The sequence below is a fragment of the Rhipicephalus microplus genome, chromosome X (genome assembly GCF_043290135.1).
Source record: "Rhipicephalus microplus isolate Deutch F79 chromosome X, USDA_Rmic, whole genome shotgun sequence".
NCBI lineage: Eukaryota > Metazoa > Arthropoda > Arachnida > Ixodida > Ixodidae > Rhipicephalus > Rhipicephalus microplus.
Window position 1 is genome coordinate 104,746,421 of NC_134710.1, and position 25,599 is coordinate 104,772,019.

The 25,599-nt window shown below is 46.5% G+C and overlaps 1 protein-coding gene across 4 annotated transcripts in view; it reads left to right on the forward strand.

The window, feature by feature from the left end:
* LOC119164553 (uncharacterized) overlaps positions 1-25,599 on the forward strand; it is an 80,258-nt gene that overhangs the window by 3,564 nt on the left and 51,095 nt on the right. For 3 of the 4 annotated variants that reach the window (XM_075877351.1, XM_075877354.1, XM_075877352.1), the window contains exons 3-5: positions 1,037-1,174; positions 8,809-8,849; positions 12,540-12,587. In XM_075877351.1, coding sequence (XP_075733466.1) covers positions 1,123-1,174; positions 8,809-8,849; positions 12,540-12,587 — 141 coding nt within the window. In that variant the 5' untranslated portion in view covers positions 1,037-1,122. Of the gene's footprint in view, positions 1-1,036; positions 1,175-7,383; positions 8,717-8,808; positions 8,850-12,539; positions 12,588-25,599 lie in introns of those variants that run through there. The other variant, XM_075877353.1, reaches the window with a different exon arrangement.

Below are 25,599 nucleotides of genomic sequence, written 5' to 3' on the forward strand. Positions count from 1 at the left end.
CCATTGCTTACTTTTAGGCAAATACAAATGCTTTCTTTTTAAAGTGTAGAATCCTAGGGCAACACTGTAGCTATGAGAGGCCCCATTCTTGAGGGTTCCCTTTTCTGATAATTTTTTGCTGCTCAGCATGCTTTTGGTAGAGTTTTGCCTTCCACTCCCATTAAGTGCAGCCACAACAACCGGGAATCTGGTGAGATCGCACTTACAAGAAATTCACTGAAGGGCTCGAGGGAGTGCCAAGTGTAATAGAAAATATGCTGGATGTTTCTCAGTATTTCTACGTTTATGAAAAAAAAAAGAAACTCATTGTATTCTGGCAGCCGTATAATGTGCAAAAAAGGCAATAATATTCTTAATAAAATACAAACATGAAAACAAAGTAAGTAGGTCATACCTATTGTCAGTTGCCATAGCAACTTGTGCATATTTTCACAGAAATTACCTACAGCAGCATAATTCAGCTACTGGCTGCCGAGCATTAACTTAGCTTGACCTCGTAGCCAAAAGTTTCTGTCAAGATTTATCTCCTCTCTGCTGCTTTTGTTACTTCAGGAACGCACTCATGTGCACCACAGCCCAATGATGTGTTACCGATAGCAGCGGTGACACTGCTATGCACATAAGCACTAAATCATCTGTGAAAAGAGGCCTGCATGTCATTGGTGCTTGGCAAATTCATGTTAGTGGTATTCACTCTCTTGGTTTACAATACTTGTCAAAGAATAATTTGGCGAAGACATGCAGAGTTCTTCATTATCCAGCTCATTTCACAGAGGCACTCAAATGTATAAAAAATTTAGATCATAGACAAACATATGTACTGAACAAATTTTGTTAGGACCTCTATTTTATTGTACACACATATAGCTAAAACCTTAAATTCAAAAATTTCACTCTTTGCTTTAATGCACTCCCAAATTTTATGAGCAGAAAGGATTAAACGATGCGGAAAAGTGCTGCTGTCAATATACCATAGCATGTTGCGTTCTGTGTCACTCATTTCAGTTGTGATATCATGTTGGTTCAATTGCTGCAGAAAGAAGATTTGGCCTTGGTTCCACTACTGGGTAATTCAAGGTTTGAAGATGCCAGAATTTATGCACTGTTGCTCTAGGTTTGAAGATGCCAGAATTTATGCACTGTTGCTCTGGACCCATTTCTATTTACAGGCTGGGTAAGTGTTATCTTGGAGGAGCTTAGATAGCTAATACTGAAAGCTGATAAATGTCATGGCTGCTTTCAGTTTTTTCCTAGAAACCATAGCAGGACTGTCAGGGGTGCAGTGTTGCGAAGTTGCCACTCTAGAATAGAAATGACTCGGGAATCGTTCCACATTTTCGCGACCCCGAAATGGAATGTTGGTATTACGTCTTTTTCCAAAAATAGAACACGCTTTCGTCTGCGTGCTGTTTTTCAAACTTCAAAAAGTATCGAATTTATTCATAAAGCAGTCTTTATAGTGTCGCGTGTGAAAAAGAAGGACTTCGGGTAAGGAATATCGCAAAGTCGCAGAGACGCAGGTCAGTGACGCGACACAACCATAAAGCCTCGGCGAGAACACGTGCTGTCTCAAAAACGACTTCCTCGTTTATTTCTGCTGGATGCGGGCTCGCACTCGCCGCAGTTCATGGCCAGGTGGCATCATTCCCCCACTGAAAAAAAAAAAAAAAAAAACCATCGCCCCGATGCTCACGCGAATGGTAGTGCATAAGCGGAAGTAAACCAAACGTGCACATTGTGGGCACACTGAAGAAACAACAACAAAAACACAAGGCCAAAGCATAGTCTCACTAACGCATGAAGTACTGCTTAAGCCGTACAACGTGAACAATTCTGGGTAGTGCTTTCGACGCTGGGCGACATGGTTCCGTCTGGGACCACCTCATAGTTCATGTCACTTACGCGATGCACTACTTTGTTGGGTCCAAAGTAGCGACTCAGGTGCTTTTCGGACAACCCTTGGCGGCGAACTGGAGTCCATACCCAAACTAGATCCCCTGGGTGGTATTTGACCTGTCGATGGCGAAGATTTCAGCGACGCGCATCTGCAGTTTCTTGTTGCGTGATATGCAGGCGTGCCAACTGTCGAGCTTCTTCGGCATACTGAGCAACCTGCTCTTGTCAGGTGTGAGCGACCCGTTGTAATCGTATGGCGACATAGTGTCTAGCATGGTCTGGACTTCACGCCCGTAGACGAGACGGAGCGGTGTGAATCGTGTCGTTTCTTGGATGGCAGTGTTGTACGCGAATGTTATGTATGGGAGGACCTGATCCCATGTCTTGTGCTGAACGTCCACATACATGGATAACATATCGGCGATGGTCTTGTTAAGCGCTCCGTCAGGCCGTTAGTCTGCGGATGATACGCAGTCGTCTTGCGATGGTTCGTGAAGCTTATTTTGAATACATTGTCAGTGAGCTGAGCTGTGAAAGCGGTTCCGCGATCAGTGATCAGGCTAGACGGGGCGCCATGGCGAAGAGCGATCTGGTCGATGAAAAACTCGGCAACATCAGAAGCTGTAGCTCGTTGCAGGGCTCTTGTCTCGGCGTATCTCATGAGATAATCTGTCTCTACAACTATCCACTTGTTAGCGGCAGATGACAGAGGAAATGGCCCCAGTAAATCCATTCCTATTTGATCGAACGGCGCCCTTGGTGGTGTGACTGGTTGTAGCAGGCCTGCAGGCTTCAGTGGGGGAGATTTGCGGCATTGACATTCACGGCAGCTTTTCACATATCGCTTAACGTACGTAGCAAGTTTCGCCCAGTAGTACGCCTATTGAACTCTGGTGAGAGTTTATGAAAAACCTAGACAACCGAATGTGGGCTCGTCATGGCAGGCCAGAAGAATGTCGTCTCGCATATCAGAAGGTACCACTAGCAGGTAGGCTTTCCCATTGTCGTTCGAGTTTGTTTTATACAATACACCGTTCCGTAGGCAGTTCGAAGAGAGATTGCGAGCAAGGTGTCGAGGTACGGGTGTGTTGCGTCTTTTTAGTTGGTCAATGATTGCGCGAATCTTGACGTCATTGTGTTGTCATGCTATCAAGTCTGTTGCAGTGAGGACTCCGAGGAAGCCGCTGTCATCTTTATTGTCGGGATCACAAACTCAAGTAGATGCACGGGACAAGGAGTCAGCATCTTCGTGCTTGCAGCCTGATTTATAGACAATGGTAAGGTCAAATTCTCGCAAACGAAGACACCATCGTGCTAGACGCTCAGACGAGTCTCGTAAATTGGCTAACCAGCACAATGAGTGATGATCAGTGACTACTTTGAAGTGACGACCGTAGAGGTAAGGCCTGAATTTCATGATGGCTCACACTACTGCTAGGCACTCTTTCTCCGAGGTGAAATAGTTCAACTCGGCGCGAGACAGGGTACGGCTGGCATATGCTATCACGCGCTTGGTGCCTTTTTGATGTTGGACAAGCACGGCGCCGAGACCTACATGCTCGCGTCGGTATGAACTTCGGTGGCAGCATCCTCGTCGAAGTGCGCAACAACTGGTGGTGCCTGCATAGGCTCACGTAGATCGATAAAACCTGCGTTCTGTTCTTCATTCCAAACGAATGGTACGTCATGACATGTAAGATGAATCAGAGGCTCGGCAATTCTAGAAAAATTAATGATGAAGCGACGATAGCTGGCGCACAGGCCGAGGAAGCGACAAACTGCTTTCTTGTCACGGGAATCGGGAAAGGAAGCTACGACCGTTATCTTGTCAGGGTTACGTCGAACACAGTCTGCGCTCACAACATGGCCCAGAAATTTAAGTTATCATGGCCGAAGTGGCATTTTTTCTGGCTTCAGCGTGAGGTTCGCAGAGCGGAGTGCTTCCAGAACAGCCTGCAGACGCTTCAAGTGTTCCTTGAAGGTGACCGGAAATACGACGACATCATCGAGGTAAACTAGACAAGTGTTCCACTTCAGACCCTTAAGAACAGTAGCCCCTGGGTAGTTCAAGACAATTGACGAAGACCTTCTTGGAGATGGTGATCGTGACTGGCGTTGCGGGAGCAGTGGCGTGCACTGCTCCGACAGGTATTCCTCGATCGCTCTGGGTCTTTCGCCAAATCTTGGCCTGGTCGAGTTGACGAAACCCTGAAGTCCGAGGCGGCAATACTGCCATTCGCGGTATACATGTCCGGCTTTGCCACAGTGGTAGCACTTCTTGTCTTCTGCCATACCTGCGTCGTTGCGACGGAAAAGGCTTGTCATGTCCCCCAGGTACGTCATCACGCTTTCGTTCGGTATTTGAATGCCGGACTAAATAACCCGCTCTGCTCGTTCACTGCGATGGGGGTCGGCGTACTTTCCAGCAGCTGATGGCAAAACACTGTCCATGACGAGAAGGGTTTGTGATGCTCGTACCAAGTACGAGCTCCATCCTCAAGGTTGAAGTATAACTTCCGCAGCATGTTGGTGTCAGTCCACTCGTTGCAAGCAGCAACGCGTTCAAAGTTAGCCAACCAGTCTACGACATCCTCCAACATGGAGCCGCAGAACACCTTGGGCACTTGTGGCTTCTCCAGTGTGTAATTAGCCATCGGAGTACTTTCCGTTCCGCTCTGGGGTGGTGCAGTTGACGTCATCTCCGGCAGAGGTTCACGCTCGGGGGACAATCCTCGGATTCTCCGACTGGCCCGGTGGACAGGTGTTGTGACTACAGGTACAGGGTTACCAGGAAGCGTTCGGATTATTGGCTGGGAATACCCAGCGACTCCACCAGTTGTCGCATGTGAAAAGGAGGTACTTCGGGTAAGGAATACCGCGTACTCACACAGACGCAGGTCAGTGACGTCACACAATCAGAAAGCCTTGGCGAGAGCACGCGCTGTCCCAAAAACGACTTCCTTGCTTGTTTCTTCTGGATGCGGGCTCGCGCTTTCCGCAGTTCATGGCGAGGTGGCAATAGAATGGCTTGGCTGATTACAAGCAGGGAACATTTATAAGCTACATGCCTGCTACTACTCTGTCCTTATTGACTGTGTTGCTCCGAAGTTTGCCTCTATTCTTTGCGTAATCGTGGTTCGTTGCCATTGGTATCTGTTGTGTGGAACTACGATGATGGCATACTCGCCCCCCCCCACCCTCCACTCCTTTTACGCCTTGGGATTTTTTTTTTCTTTGGTGGCACCCCCCCCCCCCCAGCCACGTGGTCCACTCTTGACTCCTTTGTTTTTGCATCTGTCACCATCTGTGACTTGGGCACATATTCAAAAAGCGCTTCTCCACAAGTGCTTCTTCAAGTTGTGATATGTATTGACGACCGTGATGCTTGTGTTCGGTGCAAGCTTTCTTATATTACCTCTCATGCTGCATCACCTCATACTTCCCCCTTCCAACCCTTTCGCACAATACTGACCTCTCTGTCTAAACACATGGCCACCTTTGCCTGAAACTGCACGAGATATGTCAACTTGGTCGTAGGCGCGCACATGGGTGGAGGGGAGACCAAGTCTGCCTTCTACACTAACATAATAGGGAGGAGGGACGCTGCGACTTGATAGAGGGGTCATAAAGTCAGCCCCATACACTGACATACCTGATAGAGAAGGGGGCACTGCGACGAACCTATATGTAGCTGATGGCGCACAAACATATTCTATTCTTTTAGTTAGTGAAATCTATTTCATTTGATAGAAAAGTTATAATTTTTCTCAGTGTAATTCTGTAATAACATCATTTCGAATTCTGTACTGCATTTGTACAAGTGCAGCTTGCATCTTCATACCTGCCAAGTTTGAATTTTGAACGTTTCTCCCGGTTGTACGGCTCATAGGAAAATCTCCCGGAAAACCAGTTTTGCCCGCACGTCCAGTGCATTTTCTGGCCATGTAGAAAAAAAGGATTCTTTTTTTTTTTGAGTGATGGTAGCAAGGTTCAATGTACGTTTTCGACATGCGAAAGATAGCACCAGAACGTGCCGCCTGCCGAGAAGGAGCAGCGAAATCGCACATGGCTGCGCAGTTTTGGGGGGGTCACAAAACTCCATTGTAGTACAGGGAGGGCAGTGACACCTTGCTGTGAGCTGTTGAATGTGCCAGCTTTCCAGGAAGTGATGGTGGTCAGACTGCTCGCAGTGCTGTGCCACTTCACTCCTTTCGGTTCGTTCGCTGTTCAACTGACTGTCGAAATTCCTGGTTTCCTGATGTAGGAAGTGGGCAGCCAACGATTCACAGAGCAGTGAAACGCCCCCGTCACGGCACTAGTTTTCGTGCCAGACAGACAACTGCCGAATGCTTAGGTTTGGTATTACACGCCAGAGGAGATTGTGGCGTACAAGAGAGACCCCACCTCCTCCTCATTTCGCGCTAGTGTTTTCCGAGAATGTCGACTAGGATGTAGTTCGCATTTCCACGCGGGCTGCATATTTTGCATTTCTGGTGCCGCAGCGCAGAGAGAAAAAAAGGAGAGTAAGGAAGGACGTGGCTGGGTGAGCGCGCGTTTGCAAACGGGGACGCACGAAGGAATGCGCGGCCCTCTGTGGCTATTCCATTGTACGGATGCACCCAGGCGCTTAGTTATGTGAGCGGGGGCGGTGCCGCTGTTGGGGGGGGAGCACATAGTCAGCCTTTTACATTGACATGATAATGACATGATAAAGAGGGGTGCGGCGACTCCGGTGCATAAGGAGGGGATGCGACGCTGCCACAGACCTCCACTCTACCCCACCTGTACCCGGAAGGGGAACTGCCCATGCTTATGCCCACACCTCACCACACACTTTCTCTACCTTTCCTTTCTTCGTCCACTTTCCCCTCTCCCTTAAGGAGCTAAGCTGAACCATGCTTCCGCAAGGGTTCATAGAACCTAATAGCATGGCTGTTTTTAAGCCGCTGGTCACGATTAAGCAGCACCTCTCTTTTCGCAAGCCAGAACTTTTTTACATTTTTCTGTTTTTTTAGTATGACCGTTTTCCCCTCTCACTGTCTCTTCTATCCTCATCTCTCTTATCGAGCTCTCCTCCCCCATATCGTTACCTTTTTCCTCCAACATTCTTGTTTTTTGCTGTTTTTTTTACTCATCGGCAAGGGTCGCCGACAAGAGTGCCTGTTTTTTTTTTTTTATGCGTCCGGGCTACGAGTGGCGAAGACTGAGCTGGATAAAGGCGAGTGGTCTGCAGGACTGTATTTCATTTCTTTTGTTTTTCTCACGTCTCCCTACACCTGTAAGCTTACAATGGGGCTTGAAATTGGTGTAGTATGATGATAGTTATAGCGTGAGAACACAACGACGACAAAGAGACAAGGACACGAGCACTAACTTCCAACTGAATTTAGTGTGCGGAAGTGTGGCAGCTTGGGCTAGTTAGTATGGCATGACGATAGTTATAGCGCGAGAACAGAATGACGATACAGAGACAAGAAGGGACCCAGCTTCGTGTTCTTTGTGTCCTTCTTGTCTCTGTGTCGTCGTTCTGTTCTCGCGCTATAACTATCGTCATTAGTGCGCAGAGCGCGAAAACATATAGAGGGGACAGTAGATCATGTAACAGAAACCATGTGACACAAAGAGCAATACATGAGTAAGGGGAAAAAACAAAAGCACAGGAAAAGGCAAAGAAAAAGTCTATAAGGAAACGAAACAGAAAAGTAATATAACTACTTGCGTGCACCGAAACCTTCGAGGAACCTTAGTTCCTTCTCGGACAAAGACACGGATAGCTTGCTAATATATGACACCTGTTCGCGCGCCATCTGCGCGGCTTCGACGATGTCTCATGTCCTTCTTGTCTCTTTGTTGTCGTTCTGTTCTCGCGCTATAACTATCGCCGTGTCATACCAACTAGCCTAAACTGCCACACTTCTATGGTGCAGTATGTTTTGAAAATTCTTTTTGGTGCTCGCTCTTCTTCCTTGTAATGTGGTGGACTGAACGAGTTTCGTAAGAAAGGCTGTGGAGAATGCGGCAGTAAAGCTCGCATACTCGCCCCATGGTGAAACTGCGCTTCAACAGACGACCACAAAGCACACACACAAAAAAAAACGTGGTCTCAGGAAAAAAAAAACCATTGCTGCGGGATGAACACAGGTCGACCAACAGGCGGCCGCCGCTGTAACAGTGCGGGATGTCAAAACAAGCATGGCGTCTGACGGAGCGAAGCACCCCGTAGATCGAAGCTACCGCATTTTTTTTCTTCTTTGCGTTAGTTATGGAGGTTTGAGTACGTCATGCGAGTCAAAAAAGTTTCTTCCATCTAAAAAAGGAATGTTTTCATTTAAATCAGTGAATTTAGGGCATTAGCATAGTGATGCCCGATTTCAGATTACAGAAACAATGATAGGCGCGTTCAGCTAGACTAGGCACATGACATGTCGATGCTGCAAGTTCAGGGTGCGATCATTACGCGGGGGGAAAAAAAAGTCGAATTTAGACGACAAAATTTAGGGGTGCGATCATTACGCGAGTAAATACGGTATTTACATCAGTATCTTTCTGTCATTGCCATTGACACTATACAATATCATGCCCGATGTCTGGGTTTTGTAATTGGCTCTGCACTCAGCTTCTCATTGGTTATAGCTACCATCTTCAATTAATGGTCACTATGTTTCACTTTTTAGCTTCAACCTTTTTCATTCAACAGCAAATTTACCTCTCTACAGTGGGACCCTTTAAAGCCTCTCTCCTTGGAAAACACATGATGTGATGCATGAGGCAGCTGTTTGTCCATAGGTTGCATTGAAGGGGCGCTGCAACACTTGCCTAAGTAACCATTCCTTAAGAATCTATCTAAATGTACGAGCATATTTGCAAAGATTTGTTGCAATTGCTTTCTTTCTTCTCTCGTCTTGACCACAGCACTTGAAGCTAAGCAGGGAAGGATGGCTCGAAGGAAGAAGGTACATCATGCACGCCTCGTGACCTTGAGCACTGTCTCTATTTTTGGTGTTCTTCTTTGAACATATGCTTCTCGGTGCGATTGCGTGCTGACATGTTGTGGCCTCCTACGGTTGCCTCAGTAACTCCCAAGCTTGCCATGCTCAAATCAGCCAGTGGTATGATACTTGGGCCTATGGCTCAATGATTCTTTAGTACACTAGACTCTCAGTAAATGGAACCTGAAAGGACGGAGAAAATATGTTCCATTTAACAGGAGTTCCGTTTACTGAAAGGTGAACATAGGGGCAGAATACAAGCCCAAAACCAAGCATTATAGAGGCAATAGTTCCGTTGCTACGCGCGGTAGTTTTTATGCTGTATTTGCATGCAGGGGCACTTGAAGTACCCTCAACTTTAATTATGAGATGTGGAATGGAGCTCGCCCATCGTTAAGAGTATTTTAGTGCCTGGGGCAGCAAGGGAACGCAAAAACTGATCTTTGAAACGACATCAAAGTGGTCATGTTCTGGTGCTAGAGTTCGAGTAAGCTAGTTTGGTAACTGTGCTTGCGCAAAAACGCATAACATGAAATGAAAGAACGAAAACAACCTGAATCGCATGGGCAAGCAAGTAATAACATGATGCTTGCTAGTAATACGAGTAATGAATAAAATAAATTACTTTTTCAGTCAGCTGAAATACTTGCCTGCAGTGACGGCTTGGCTCACCATTACGGGCCTTTTAGTCATGGTCGCCGGTGGTTCACAGCCACACACACACGTTCTAATATATAACTTGCTAGCCTTTACTACTTTTTAAGAACAGAGAACCGCTAGAAGAGAACACGGTCATATCACCCCAATATATTTAACTTATTTCATTTTAGACCTAGCGTACAGCAACCTACTTTTGTCATGCATCAAGCTTGTTTTCAATTCAGACATTGGAAAAAAGACCAGTGCCAGAATAACACATTTTATTCCATGTTTATACAATAAATACGTAATATAGAAATCCACACAATGTTATATTCACACAACGTTAAATTAAAGATACAAACAGCAGCACTCTCGCTGTGCAAATTAACTTACTGGAACAAAATACGTCGAGCAAGTATAGATGCAAAGATGTTCCGTCACTTTAGGAAAATGTTGAAATACGTATTTCCCATATGCCCTAGCCTGACAAAATTGTTCCATGCAATAACATATATTTTGAACAGGTATAGCAACTGTATGTTTCGGTGCGATCTGGGGTCACTTATGCGTCGGGATCGTCCTTGTATATAGAAATCGCATCAGCATAAAACTTTCGAAGGAGGTAAAACATGAAAAGAATATTATCTTGTTATTAGTAATCTGTTTTCATAACTCCAACTATTTAATTATTGATAGCAATGTATGTTTACGAAGCCTGAAACATCGAGTATACGAAATAAATCTCTAAATTTATTTATGCGTTGAAATTTGCAGAGTGTTACGCTTTTCTAACACACGGCGAAAGCCGCATCAGTTTTTAATGCCCCGCGTACGCTTGTTGCCTGACATTCGCTCGTAACATGAAGTTCATTTATTTGATTTGTCTTGTTTCTTTGCATACCTAATTTTTTTTTGTACAAATTTTACAAATGCACTCACTTCTTGAAAATCTTTGGTATGTTGCAAAAGACATAGGTGATGGCCACGTTTCCTTCATCCGGTAGAGATAAATCAGACCACACGTCATATTTTAAGATGAAATCCTTAAATTCTTCATGAAACACGCAAATTGACCGTTGGCGTTGGTGTCCCACCTCGGCGGAGACAGCACTTACAAGCATAGGTGTGCACACACGGTTACATGGTTCCCCGTTAGAGGGAGGGGGGGGGGGAAGATTCATCACAGCGTGCCCCCATACCTATTATGTCAACGTTTAGGGCTGACTTTGAACTCGCCACCTACGTGTCGCAAGCACCCCCTCCATAGATTGTCAATATATGCTGGTGATCACTTTGCACCCCCCACCCTCGCCTTATAGGAGACTAGGAAGGCACCCCTCCCCCGCGAGCACGCCTGTGTGTACGAGTGATACAAAAAATTATCATGTGATGACGTAAACTCTGACATGTCACTATGACATAAACGATGCCAAAGTTTGCGGACTCCATCATGTCGCCTCGTTATGGCATCATCGCTTTGCACTGTCTCCGTGATCGGCCAAGCAATCATGAATGTTGTGCAAAACAAAGTGAGGTGCAAAAAACTCTCGGGGGAAGGGGGAGGAGGCAAATTAAATTTATCGACTGAAGAACAACGTGCATTTTCCATAGAGCTGTCCGAGACGACAGCACAATTAAGGACTTTGCAAGTTGTTATTAATAATGGTGGCATAAAAGGTAAAGATGTCTAGTTATTGATCTCGTCGCCAATTAGTCATGTTAGTCATACTATGGTGCCGATCATAAACCAATTGGAGGAGACGTGAGTTATGCCAATTACCTAAGGTTTTTTTTTTAGTACCGCGCCCACACCGACGGGCGCATATCGCTTCATATGAATTACTTAAGGCTCTCAACTATTCGAGAAAACAGGATAGGGCAGGAGGAAGACTTAGAAAAGGAATCCAACGCACAAAATAAAAGACGCATTAGCATGAGCTAGCCATTTACTGTGCACACACCTGCTACGTTCTAGTGATTATTTATACGATTTCTATCTTTTAATCTTCTGTAGCACATCTACATTTGTCATTCCACACGTAACTAAATTAGGCCCCCTTCATTTATGATAAAAAGCTTCCAGAAAGTGTTCCTCAGATGGCCGAGTATGTGTGTACTATTGCGGGGATATACCAGCTAGACGTAAACAAACCAGACCTTCCTTTCGCACCGCACAAACACGTTCGAAGTGCGGTGAGTCATTGAAGTATTACGTTGGTGGGACATAGTATTCAATATCGCCAAAATTATCGCAATGTTGGCTAACAGCCGCAAAAATATCAGGCGCGTAGCAGACGCCCGACGCTTTGCCATTGCTTCCATCGCGGGAAAAGCCCACGGGTCTGGCATGACAGCGCCGTTGCGCGGAATTTCACCACAAAAGGTCTTCACTCCTCCTATGTATTGGCGCGGCGCTTTGGACACTCCTCCCTATTCTAGGTCAGTCTACTTTTAACAAGTGAAGGAGCCAGCAGCGGTGAACATTTTGCAAGCAGTCATCAAAGTGTCTTTGTGTCATGTGTATTCTGGAGGTATCAATATGACTTCTTTCAGTCTGCACCACATTTTTAGGCCAGTATTATAGATTCCTTTGGTTATTTCATCTGTTTTTGCTGTGGTTTGTAGATAACTTTTTGTTAACTCAAGTTTTACAGGACTTGATGAGATCGGTTGAACTATCTGCTGGATTACATTACTTACTAAAAAGAGCAATAATGCACTGCTAAATATTGTATGCTATCATAATAATATACTTGTATTTATGTCATAAGTACACTCTGGAAGTATTTTTTCAGTTTACATGTGCTGTTGACTTAATGTAACCATAATGTTTTATGATTATTAACAGTTTTGACTATAAAACTTATCTTGCAACAAAGAATAATTACCAAAGCTAAGTGCAAAGTGCTCTCACGAAATGTCGACTATTTGACCTTTTTATTTATTCGATATCCACCAAATCATGTATGGCATGACAGTTCACGCTTTCCTCTTTGCTATTCTTTGGTGCAGAAGCATGGTGCATACAATGAGAACCTTTCCAGCCTGCCATTAAAAGAGGTAAGTGATATCTTGTTTATACAGTCCTATTTGTTGCTATATTCCTGCTCTTACACTAAATGTCCACTCCCAACTTCAGTAAGGGTCCAGAGGCAGAACAATCATGATGGGCACAATTCACTCGATTGTAACACAACCGTGATCGTAACACGATGGGTGACTTTTCATACTGCCCTGAAAAAAAAAAAAAAAATCTTATGAAAGTGATACAAGAAGTAACTTTTTGTTGCGTCCAGCACAAAAAGAAGACCGCTAAAGTAACGAGAGGCCGGCTGAGGTGTGAACAAGCTCATTCATTTTTCACAGAATGTCTCAAACTGCAGTATCTTGCACTTACCCACATGATGCATTGATCTTTGTTCATGGGAAACCCACCTGCTGATCAACATCGTTCGTTTTAAACTGTATCTGTTCAACGCCCACTGTCATGAGGCTACTGCACTTTTCTATAATGAAATCAGCCACATGCTGCTCCAATTCGAAGTAGCGGCACTGATGAGGCCTACTTGCACAGTTTGCTTTTTGGTGGTAGAATTCGCTTCGAGTGAAGAAAAAAATAGTACTCTTGAGGTTGGTCTTGGAACATGGCACATCGAAAGATCATTGAACAGGGCACCATTTCCAGCAAAGTAATCCTGTGCCGCAATATGCCGCACAATGAAAAAAATGACGGTGAGTTGTCAACTCGGGAAGCCTGCATGAATGTGTACACTGAGTTTCAGGTGATTTGAAGAAGCACACAGTGTGTGATTTGACGTGTCTCTGGTGTTGATGTGTACAAGTGTGCACATTGTGGCTGAAGGGAATATGGGTTAACATATGGTCATTTGCTTGTTCAGAAGTGGTGCATCAGGAGTATCTGCCGCCTATTTGTCAGGCTGACCACGTCGAGCCCGATACTGCTTCAAGGTTTCGCCCTGCAGAGCGAAAACCGGCTGCTCGCGGGCTCTACACACGTGGCCACGGCTGTACATTTTCACGAGGCTGAAACGATGTACTTCATCTTGTAAGGGACTTGTGTTTGTAGAAATGCCTGCATGGTATCGATATCTATGTACGAAATTGTAGTCGTAACATTTACACTGAAGCGGCTACATCTTGAGCTGCTGTGCATGAGGTCGAGGATTTGATACTCAGTCATGGTCAGATTAGATATACTCAGTCATATACTTGGCAACTGGGAACTTGATCAAAAGGGCACAGTCTGCACTTGCACGCATACTATGCTTATAGAGATTAGTAGACACCTCACAGCTTTGTAGCTGCCGTTATCACATCACTTACTTTTTGTTGAAGCACTAATAAAGATAGCATAAAAACCCTTTCACTCCCTGGAGTGGCCATATTCTTTTACGCTTGCGTTTTTTGAGTTAAGCCAGATCAGATTCTAAAGGAGTTTGCTGCTAGCTCTACTTCGTATGACATTCCAATTTAGTGCTACTATTAGGTGCATTTATTGCTTCACCCTTGCAGCAGAACTGACTTTTTTCAGCAGCAAGTGAAATTCACTTTTTATTTATCTTTTTTTAGATAATACTTATATGAGGTGTTGGGAAATTTTGCTCGACACCTGAAATTTACATTGCTGTGGTTTCACTTAAGTATCCCTTGCAAGACTGTTTGAAAGGGAGTGCCAACTGAAATGGTCGTTGTGAATGTCTGTTGGGGTTATGTCGTTGTTTCCACTTCAGTTCGTGTAAACAGTCGGCAGCAGTGGTGTGGTGGTTATGGCGCTCGGCTGCTGACCCAAAGGGCACGGGTTTACTCCCGGCCACAGCGGTTGTATTACGATAGCGGCAAAAGGCTACAGACCTAGGTACTGTGCAATGTCAATGCTGTTACAGACCACTGCATGACCGAAATTTCTGGAGCCCTCCACTACGTCATGCCGAGCCAACCCGCTCCCGGCCGTTGTGGAGGCTAGCGCGCGCAGGGAGCGCTTGGCTTCCGACTTACCGTGGCACTTTCTGAAGTTACTCCAGATGGTATTCATGATACCAATGCGATATAAACATGGTAGCAAGTATATATGATGACTTTGGTCAATTCCGCTCTTCAAAAGTGGTGGCGCAGGCCGCTCATACGACCGCTTCTGTTGCTCAGCAGAGCATCGACGCAGTTATAACAAAGCCTTTTGTTTAGTTTCCTCTAACTTCGAGAATAAGTAAGAGGATGAATATTGCACTTGATTGAGCAAACGGTTTAGTTATGGTTTTGGAAATGTTTATTTCAAATGCACATGCCGGCTGTCGCTGTACTTGAAAATAGCAAAATTGTAAATTTTTTGTTGAAGGCATCCCAAGTCGTGCTTTAATATTGAAATGAATACTTCCAAAAGGTGAAAGTCACTGCATAATGGGGATGGTCACACCGGAAACGAAAAGTAAACATAAAAAAAACATTCAGAGAATCCTTTCAATGGCAAACGGAATGTTCTCCTTGGTACTGCAACAATACGCACATGGAGAACTGAAAAAAAAGCACTGCTGGTAAAACACTGTAGTGACAATCACAGTTTAAAGTAGTCACATCTGTCACAGCCTGAAATGCTTCTGGTAGGGCTTGTGAATGAAACCAAAAGGCCTGTCATTCTGATCTGTTAATCTTTTTGTGTAGTTTACTAGAAGAATCCGGAAAAACTTTTCAGAAATAATATGAGCCAGCACTCTAGCATGACTCGTGTCCACACCTTCCGGACAGTCGAGAAGTGGCGAATCTTCAAGGTATGGCTCAACAGTCAATTGCAGAGTCTCGAGGATCTTCGTTTGAGGAAGATATTTGACTGCTTTCTCGAAGAACGTCACAATTGTGTCCAGCATTGATAGTAACTCCGGTTTCGGGTAGTGTAGATCATAGGCTTCTTGCTGACAGAGAAGTTGGTACAAAGGACTGTTAGTTTTATTTGTCGTCACTAGCATGGCACAAGCTTCGCAACTGACATCACTGATGAGCTTGGCAATGTAACCACCTACATACACCAAGCCTGAATAGGCGACTGATGTCGGTGGTCTGCGAGGAGGTTCTCGCAGAGCTTCAAGTTCCTCAATAGCATCTTCTGGAATAGACACCGCTGCTTCTTCAATGTTTTCGTCGCGAATGCCCGTGTCTTTTGACGGTGGCGCTTTTTCCTTGACAATGTGGGTCAAAGCCGCTGTGACGGCTCTTGCGTCTAGCGCGTCATTGCCCCCGCACATTGCCCTAAGTTTTCCAAATAATGCCTCTATAGGATCACTGTTAAATTTCTTCGTGAGCACATAGTTTACTCCTTTTCTCAGAAGAAATCGTGGACTGAGAACTTTGTGGTGAAAAGCAGGGCAGTCTACGTCTCGTCTGTAAAGTTCCCAACACCAGCAGCGACAAAAGAATCCTGGATGTGCTTAATGTAGCCTTAAAATTCACTTTCCAGCCACAGCAATTGGCTGTCGTCCTGCTTCGAGATGGGAAGTTTGCAGCCATTACCACTGTACGTAGTGTTGTGAATGTCAAACCATCTCTTTATGGCTTTCATGAAGTTGATTGTGGATGCTGCATCCTTGAATAGAGCAAGAGAGGAGTTGTCCCGCAAGTTTCGCAGATGTTCCAGTGTGCCTATCACATGGAGCGAGAGTACTGCACTGCACGCATTACATTCATCTTTTCCAGGTTAGATGGGTATACATGCTTTCTAGTGAGGTTCTTCGCCAGTTTCACAGACATTCGCTTTTGGTGCTCATATAGCTTTTGCACGAATGTGCCAGTAATGAGGCCTGTGCCATCTGAGAATTCACACTCCAAAAATTGACTTCGCACATTTTTGAGAACATGGCAAAGATCGAAACTTTAAAAAATTACCCGTTGACAAGGAACCGTTTCCCATCAGTTTGAACATGGTTGTGTTCGCAGAGTAGTTATCTGAAACAATGCGGATGATCACAAACCCATAGTCCTCAACTGCTGCAATGACGTCTTTCGTCCAGGCAAACAAGTCTCTCCTCCGAGCTGCTTCGAAAATAATAGGAACATGGGATTTTGTACGAAGTTGTTATTCCATGAAGCACAAAGCAAAGCACTCTGTTAGGACAACTTTCGTTCGTGTTGCACGAAGCAATGTTTTCTGGCTTGTCTCTGATGCCGAATATTGCATCAGACTTACGGTCGTATATGCACTTTGGCTTTATTGAAGCCTCATCAATTATTAATGAATCCATGTGCTGCTTGTGGCTGAGGAGAGAAGCCTCGTGAATCAGTTTTTCCTTCATTGCACTACTCATACCCGAGGACGATGAGCTGGGACCGACGTATCGCTGCAGTGTGCATTTATGTGGTAGTATCAGAAGCTGAGCTCATGCATGATCATAGCCTTTGGGTGAAAGAAAGCGCCATGTTACACACCCTATGACGATTTCTTTGGGGTAACGTTGAACCTTCCGGTAGCTCTTTATTTGGTGAAGCAGAAAGACAGCTTTTTTCTCTCCTTTTTCAGCATCCGCGGAAATCTTTGTCAGTGACAAATGGTGCTTCTTACTATGGTAAAAGTTGGCCACCTTTATCGTGTCTTCTAGCTGCCGCTTGGTTTTCCGGCAAGTGGAGCGATGGTACGCTACTTGTGACTGAAGCCTTGCTATCATTGAAATGTGTCCAATGACTCGCTGTGCATGGTTATTTGTTTGGGTGCATTTACTGAATTTCGGTTCGGCTTCTCCTTCCGACGACTCCAAAACAGCATGCTCATGATATTCTGGCTCTGCCTTTCGTTTCGTCAGTTTGCTTGAAGGAGCAGTCTCGAGCTTTCGATTCTTTGCGTGGTTTCTTTGCAGGGGGCACTAGGTACGATGGGTATCCTTCAAATATGGTTGGCACCACGCCAGGAGCAAGTTTTTTTTTTCATCCACTGACATAGTCACTCAAAAGAAATAGGTACTTGGCAGAAAGAACTCGGAAATAGGTGTTTGGCAGAAGAAATTCGGAAATAGGTACTTGGCAGAAAGAACTCGCTGCTTTTTTGTTAGACAAACTTAATCATCTCGAAGTCCGAGATCCGTCTTTAGTCAAGAGTTCCGATATTATTTCAAGTTTCATGGAAGCTCATGAAAATGAAAGGCTAATAGCCTTCTCAATTGATGTGGCAGACCTGTACTACTCCCTCCCCCATCCACAAATGCTAAAATGTGTTGGAGGTAGCGCTCTGTCCTCTCAGTCTATTCCTTCCTGTGTCCGTTTTTTCGCCTCTCGCTACATAAATTTCTTTCAAATGCATCACCAACAAGCCCACATCGCCACTCTTGTCGTTTCTCTGCCATTTCGCGCATAGTTCCTCATCAGCAAGAAATTGGCGAAATGACACGCCGGCAGTCTTTCTAGATCGCGACTTGCAAAATGGCACACAACAGTACACCATGTGCGCGCTGTACAAAAGCTCCACCAGAACACCAAGCACACACGAAGGTCTCTTCGCAAAAGCAGGCAGGCACGAACACGAAAAATACGTCGGGGAAACTCACTGCGACACGTGTATCCAAGTGCGATGCGTACGGCAGCAAGCTACTTTCCCGAATGGCATGACCTGGTCAGTGGCGAATCCAGGGGGGGGGAGGGGGGGGGATATGCGTGGCTTCCCAAAAATACACCGCTCTGGCAGTGACGTCTTCGTTCGTGTGCCCACATAAAACGCTGAACATGCCACTGCTTGCTGTGCGCCGGAATTTCTCCAGATTATCTTTTTTTCACACCCTGTATCATAGTAACACATCATTTGCGGGGTCGTATATTTTACCGCCATGTCATACTCCTAGTCGCACTGATCATGCTTACAAAGGTAACCCTATCTCAGTGGCTCGTCATAAGGATGAGATTACCCGTCTCATTGTAGAAACGAGCACAATGATGCACTCGGTGATATCTGCATCAGCATGGTCATCCCAAAACCACGATATGGTTATGAAGAACGCCGTAGCTAACGTGCACCTAAATCTAAAAACACGGGCCTCAAGCATTTTCGCCTCCTTCGAAAATAAGGTGGTCAGGTCTTAAAAAATAAAGATTGTTGTGACACTTGCAACAGGGTACTGTTATAAATTCGGGTTAGATGGCATTCACGTCTGCCACCACTGTTAGGAATTCAGTGTGTTGCGATGGTAGCGGTGGCAAAGAGCGGCGGGCAGTCGAACGGACTTCGCTGAAGCCTTCGCCCAGAGGCGGAAAGGGGAAGCAATCAGTTTTGAAAACAGCAACAAGAAGGAGCGTTTACTATAGCAGGTTGTCGTTTGTACAGAGCCGGCCAGCACGACGATGTCAGCTGGGGCAAAATCCCCTAAACATGGGGCCGGCACGGCCTTAAATAACGTTTTTGGGTCCTTTTTCTGAGACCTCAGCGGAGGAGACGCAGCCATACCCGGAACTGCAAGGTGGCTCGGCGGAGGAGGCGACACTTTGCTCGGAACTGCATGGTGCCGTCTTCTGCGTGGAAAGTGGCGCTGGGATGGGGGGAGACAGTTCGCCGGAACAGCGCTCGATCTCGTGAGAAGCGCTCCCGAACGAGGACCATGTCTCTGGCATAACAGCACCCGCGCCGCCAGACAATGCATCCGGAGTTTTGAGCCGTCTAGCGCGGCTCGGAAAGAGGGATGCTGGTTGACCGTTAAGAATTGTGGCTGTTCTGCTCCCTCCGCCCGTGGTGACTTTCAGAACCCTGCAGGGGATCACTGGAACGACGGCGTCGAACACAAAGCCAAACCACTCTGGCCAAAGCAAGCGCCCTCCAAATGCTGATCAAATCGCCAGACCAGCAGAAACGAAAATATTTCCTCGAGATTAAGCTGAGCTGAAAAAAATAGCATCGCGAGCAACGTATCTCTGGAGGAATATGCAATGCGAACACACCTTTAGCCAAGTGTCAGTGCATGACACTGGTAAACCAAACAGAATTTTTTTTTTGGGGGGCCATTCTCAATTGTGATTCAGGCTGATTGGGGATGATCGAAGCTGCTGAGGTTAACTCAATTTGGCCTCGAAACTAAAATTTAGTACACCAAAGCTTCTGAATCACACACATTGGCGTCGCCTGCAAGCATCAGACCGTTAAACATAACAAAGTCATTCGATAAGCTTTCGCTCAAGGTGCTCAGCCAATGAGCATCCCAACAAAATAAAACACGCTTGAAAAAGTAAGTAAATAACACTGAAAATCAAACTTGCGCGCGTTACACAAAACAAAGGGTAAAGTTGACCTACACTGACGTGCATAATATGTAATGCCAAACACAAAAGGTATTTTAAACAGGGCCTTTACTTAGCCTTCTCTGTTAAAATAAAACACACTGACTGTTACCTTTGAAATATTATGAAAACAAAATTAATCAAACATATCAATTCCTGCTTCTTCAATGAGAAGGAAAGGAAAACTTACAAAAATTCAGATGCATTCATAGCTCATAGAAGGGTGACAAAATTAGAAAAAGTTATTCTCAAAAATAAGCACAAAATACGCTCTTGGTATTGGCAAGGCGGCACCCTTTCAAACGAACTCGGGGGAGTCGCACACTGCACAGCTTTCGATAGTTGCGGTCCAGACAAAAGGACGACAAACAAATTTGTTTCGCGCCGAACTCAGTAGCATCAACTTTTGACGTACAGCCGCTTAACTCGGAACAAGGGGGCATCTGCACCACATCGCTTAGCCCACCCGTTCGAACAGTGACCCATTCGCCATGGTGGGGAACAACCTCTTGTGTTACCACTCAAGCGCTCGCAACCTTTCCCCACATGCTTGCATTTACGCGGCAGTGAAAAGGATGAGACCAAGTGAAGATTTCGGCATCTGCTTTTTCTTGAAGTTCTTTTCTTCCTGACGTGCTTCGCGTTTAATCTAGATCTCAGCAGCGACCTCAACTTTAACCGTTTCTTACTGAGCTTTGTCCCAACTTCAGCACTGATATTGAGTATGGCCTCACGAGAGCCATGGCATTTAGCCACTTTGGCGCGCTTGGCGTTATTCGACTTTGCCTTAGGTTTTCGGTGGCGATTCTTCCTAACCAAACTGATCGCTGTGCTTAGAGCACTGGTATTCATACTCGCAAGTACAGTGCCTTCACTTTGTGCCGTCAAAGCTCTAGACTGGTTAGCTAGCTTTTCCTCGAGTCCGTTGCTAGCTGTCTCTGTTCGCGGCAAATGGGACTCCTGATGCCTTTAAGGCTAACCATCTCGCCTGAAGGTTACTCTTCAGTTCGTAAAGGTTCTCTCTCCCTTTTAAACCAAAATAGCCTTTGTTACCAGGCCTTCGTAGTCGGCCTCAAGCTCTCTTTGACGCGATTCATCATGATCACGTGCGCTGCGAAGCGGCTCCGTCTCTAGAGATTTTTGATGCACCTCAGCGTCCTTAGCTACGCGATGGGCCTCGGGCCCTAACTCCTCGTGATGCACCTCAGCGTCTGGCTCTATCCGACACACTTCGGCGTCTTGTACCTTGTGATGAGCCTCAATGTCGGGCGCCTCGCGACTCTCTTCGGCGTCCCGCTCTCTCTGGCACACTTCAGCGGTTTGTGCTTCGCGACGGGCCTCAGATTCCATAGCTTTTGGGCATGCCTTATCTTTACGCACTTCTCGACGCGCTTATACTACTAGCGCTCTTCGGCGAGCCTCATTTTCACACCCTTCCACCTCGATCGCCTTTCGCCGCGCCTCATCTCGCTTTCTCTGACGCACGTCGGCGTCGTGCGCTTTGCGATGGGCCTCAATTTCTAGCGCTTTGCTGCACGCTTCAGTGCTGTACTTGTATTCTCGACTTTCACAGTCTGCAGGACTCGGGGCAGCAAAGTGGCGGAACAAAGCCTGTTTAACTCTATCAAAGTCATGCGCTTCCTCGGCGGATAAGTGCTCCAAAATGATTGCGACTTTGCCCGGAAGCAACGTGGCAAGCTTCTCCGACCATAAGTCTCACCTAAGACCAATATCGTTGAAGAATTTTTCAAAATTAACGAGAAAAGACGCGATGTTCTCGTCCATTTCGAAGAGTTCGAGTCGGTATTGTGCTCACTGCCACTTAATCGCTTCAACTTTGCGATCAAGCTCTTTCATTCTGAGAGCATGCTCTTTCTTTTTTCGACTCTCCTCAGCCTTCCATTGTTCATGCCTTTGAGTTTCGAGCTCTTCACTGCTTTTCTCGGCCTTCTGCTTTTGCTCACAAATGAGCTCCCAAAACTCGTCAGCCTCATCGGCAGTCACATTTTCTGCCTGCATCACCTCGAGAATCGCTTTCCTTGATTTAGCGGACCCGGCAGAAATTCCCATGGCCCCACAAATTTTGAGGAAGTCCTCCACAAGGTACTGCTCCATCGCGATCTCGTCCCTCGTGATGCTCTAATAGTGATATTCACTGTACTCTAAAACTAATCTCATAGTTTAAAGTACGTAAATATTAAATTATAACCAACAAAACACAAAACACTCTCCTAACATCTGCCTGTGCTAAAGAGGTCTGGCGAAATAACCAGTAAACGTTGGGCACTCATATAGTAAACTGTTACGACCGGCCCTGGGGAGCCAAGCAGGAAGAGTTTGGGGGAGAACCGGTTCTTGACCGATGGTGGCGTCCACCCCCACCTCCCCATTCGGGTTCCTCCTCGCCGGGAGAGCTCCGGGGTCTGCTGTGCGTTCGTGACCATGTTTGGTAACATTTTAGGGCGCCGTGACCATATATGGACCTCGTGTTAGGTTGGGCCACTCCATGTGTTGTGAGGTGTGTTTCCCCCTCTCTCGTGGCCGAGGTGCCGGAGACACCGTATTGGCTGATGATGCGGACGGGGCGCCCAGTGTCAACGGCGCGACGCTATAAAATGCCGAAGACGTTTTGTATCACACGCACTCTTCTCTCTTTGGGTCAGTTGACCACTTCTCCAGATGTAAATAAATCTCTGTTGTTCGTTCGGGCGCTTCTTCTCGCTGAATTGTTGGACGATGGATCCTGCGACGTGGCCAGCTACCGAAAACGAGACCGGCAGGACCCGGAGTCGCAACAACTGGATGGCAGCGGCGGGATGCCGATAACCCCGAAAGCGACCACTGGACGGAGTGAGCCCGAAGTTCAACAACGGGACGACAGGAGAAGGAGGACACGAGCTCATCGACTTCCAGAGGGAATCGAACGGCACTTCTGAGAGGCACGACGCCGGAGACATGACTGCGAACTGGGTGAGTGCCGGCTTTCTCTGTTAAATTTTACCAGGCATTTACTCTATGTGTTAAGTAAAAGCTGGTAGAGAGGGGCTGTCTTGGTCATTGGGTTAACAGGTAACTTGCGTCAGGCAGAAATTGTGTGATAGCTTGGTTAAGCTCCTTCTCTCAGTGGCGTCAAGGTTAACAGTGACAGGGCAGGATTCCGTGTAAGAGCTTTTGAAGCTTTATTTGTAGACTAAGTTAACGGAAAACTTGAGGCAAGGCAGGTATCTAGAGCTGTCGTTGCCGTCAAGGTTAATTAGTTGCAGGACAGGAATCTTTGTGGAACAGAGACAGCGGTACTGGAGGCAGCCATGAATCTGAAATCCCTGCGAAAGTCCATGTTGTTGCTTCTTGCAAGGGAGTTGAATCTGGAGGTGTCGGACTCTCAAAGTAAGCCAGTGCTGATTGAGGCGATTCTCGCATTGGGGGCGGAGGATGACGAGCTGTCAGAATGTGTCGAGGAGATTCAGGAGAGGCAAGCGGCAGAGGCCGAAAGAAAGGCGGCCGCGGCCGAGGCCGAAAGAAAGGCGGCCGCGGCCGAGGCCGAAAGGAAAGCGGCAGAAGCCGAGGCAGATAAGATGCGAAAGCACGAGCTTGAAATGAAGTGCCTCGAGCTAGAGATTAGCCATAATAGTAGAACAGGAGGCAGCGAGGCATCCGGTACCGCAGAGCGGGTCAGGTTCAAAATGACGGACCTAATGAGATCGTACAAGCTAGGGGAGGACATTGGGCTGTTTCTCGTCAACTTTGAGAGAACTTGTGAAAGGCAAGGTTTCAGCCAGGATACGTGGCCTCAACGCTTGTTGTCCCTACTTCCGGGGGAGGCCTCAGAAGTAATCGCGCGCCTCACGAAAGAGGAGGCTGACGAGTACAGTGAGGTAAAGTCGAGCCTTCTCAAGAAATACAGGTTGTCAGCGGAAGGTTTCAGACAAAAATTTCGCAACGCCGTAAAAGAGAACAATGATTCATACCAGGAGTTTGCTTACAAGTTAATGGCCAACATGGGGGAGTGGCTCAAAGAGGCAAAGGCGTATGGGAATCATGACAAGGTGCTCGAGTGTATCGGTCTGGAACAATTCTATCAAAGGTTACCAGAAAAGGTGAGGTTCTGGGTGCAGGATAGACCGGACGTGAACACAGTAACGAAAGCCGCAGAGCTCGCTGAAGAATTCGTTACGCGCCGCGCCCTCGGGGCAAACAGCGAGCCTAAAAGGGAAAAATTCCTACTACCGAATAAGGCGCCGTTTAGAAAACAACCGACAAGTCTCGCACAAAAGGGTGAGGAAAACAATTCATCTAACCATGGGGCGTCGGCAGAGGCAAGCAAAAGGAAATTTGAGGCGAGAAAACCGGCTGCTTGTTTCAATTGTCACGAAACAGGGCACTTCGCGAAACACTGCCCGAAAGAAAAGGTGGCCTTTTTATCTATAAATGAAGCCGACGAGAACATGAAGTTGTTAGAGCCCTATATGTACGACCTTACCATGAACGGCAAGCAGTGTCGGGTTCTTAGAGACTCCGCAGCCACTATGGACGTAGTTCATCCGTCTTTTGTTCAGTCCGGACAGTATTCAGGAGACTGTGCCTGGATTAGCAAGCCGTAGAAGCAAACAGTCAGTGCCTCCCCGTAGCTAAAGCTGTCCTTGAAGGCGCATTTGGTACGTTGGAAACGGAAGCCGCGGTATCGCCATATCTACCCCCTCAGTATCCTTACTTATTTTCAAATAAGTCAGATCAAATGCTGAAGGAGAAAGGTCTAACGTTGGGAGAAGGCATAGTGCAGGCACTGACTAGATCGAAGGCACGTGCGCTCGCTGCAAGAGCAACATTCACTGAGGCAAACAAGCCTCAAATCGACAACGGGCCTGGTTGCGAGTTGGACACCACGGTAACAAATCGACTTGTGCGAGAACAGGCTGCAGAAGCCGTAGTCGCGGAAGCAACCATTCCTAAAGGCGACGATGAACCTCCTCCCGAATTGGAAGGGGTCAATTACGCCTCGTTGACCGAGCAAATAGAAAATGCCGTTGCTCCCAAGCCGATTCCTGGTAGTACAGAGGATAGCACAGAGGGTGACACATTCCAGGTACTAGGAAATACAAAAGAGTTGTGTGTCATGCCAACTTCGGATAATTTCAGTCGGCTGCTGCAGGTGAGTCCCGCTTCATTAATAACCGAACAAAAGGGGGACCCCACGTTTAAGCAATTCCAGGACAGTTCGAAAGAGGGAATCGCCAAACGAAATGTGAGATTCCAAGAGAGGAGCGGCATACTCTATCGAAAATATCTAGATAGGCGAGGAGTAGAGTTTGACCAGGTAGTCGTACCTCAGGCGTATCGTCAGGATTTGCTTAGTTTGGTGCATGGAGAATCATGGTCAGGCCACTTAGGCGTAAAGAAGACGAAAAATCGTCTTATACAGGAATACTACTGGCCTGGATGCTTTAAAGATGTAGAGAGGTTTGTAAAATCTTGCGATGTGTGTCAGCGAGTGGGTAAGCCGGGAGATAAAGCGAAATTTCCAATGAAGCTGGTACCCGTAATCACTGAGCCCTTTCGTCGGTTGGTAATTGACACAGTAGGTCCTTTGCCCAAAACAACTTCAGGCTACCGTCACATCCTGACCTTAATCTGCCCAGCTACTAAATTTCCAGAGGCGGTCCCGCTAAAAGAACTAAGTTCCGTCGAAGTAGTGAACGCACTTCTGTCCGTGTTTGCCCGGGTAGGCTTTCCTGCCGAGATACAATCAGACCAGGGCACCATTTTCACGAGTGCCTTAACGACAACCTTTCTAGAGCGGTGTGGCGTGAAATTATTGCAT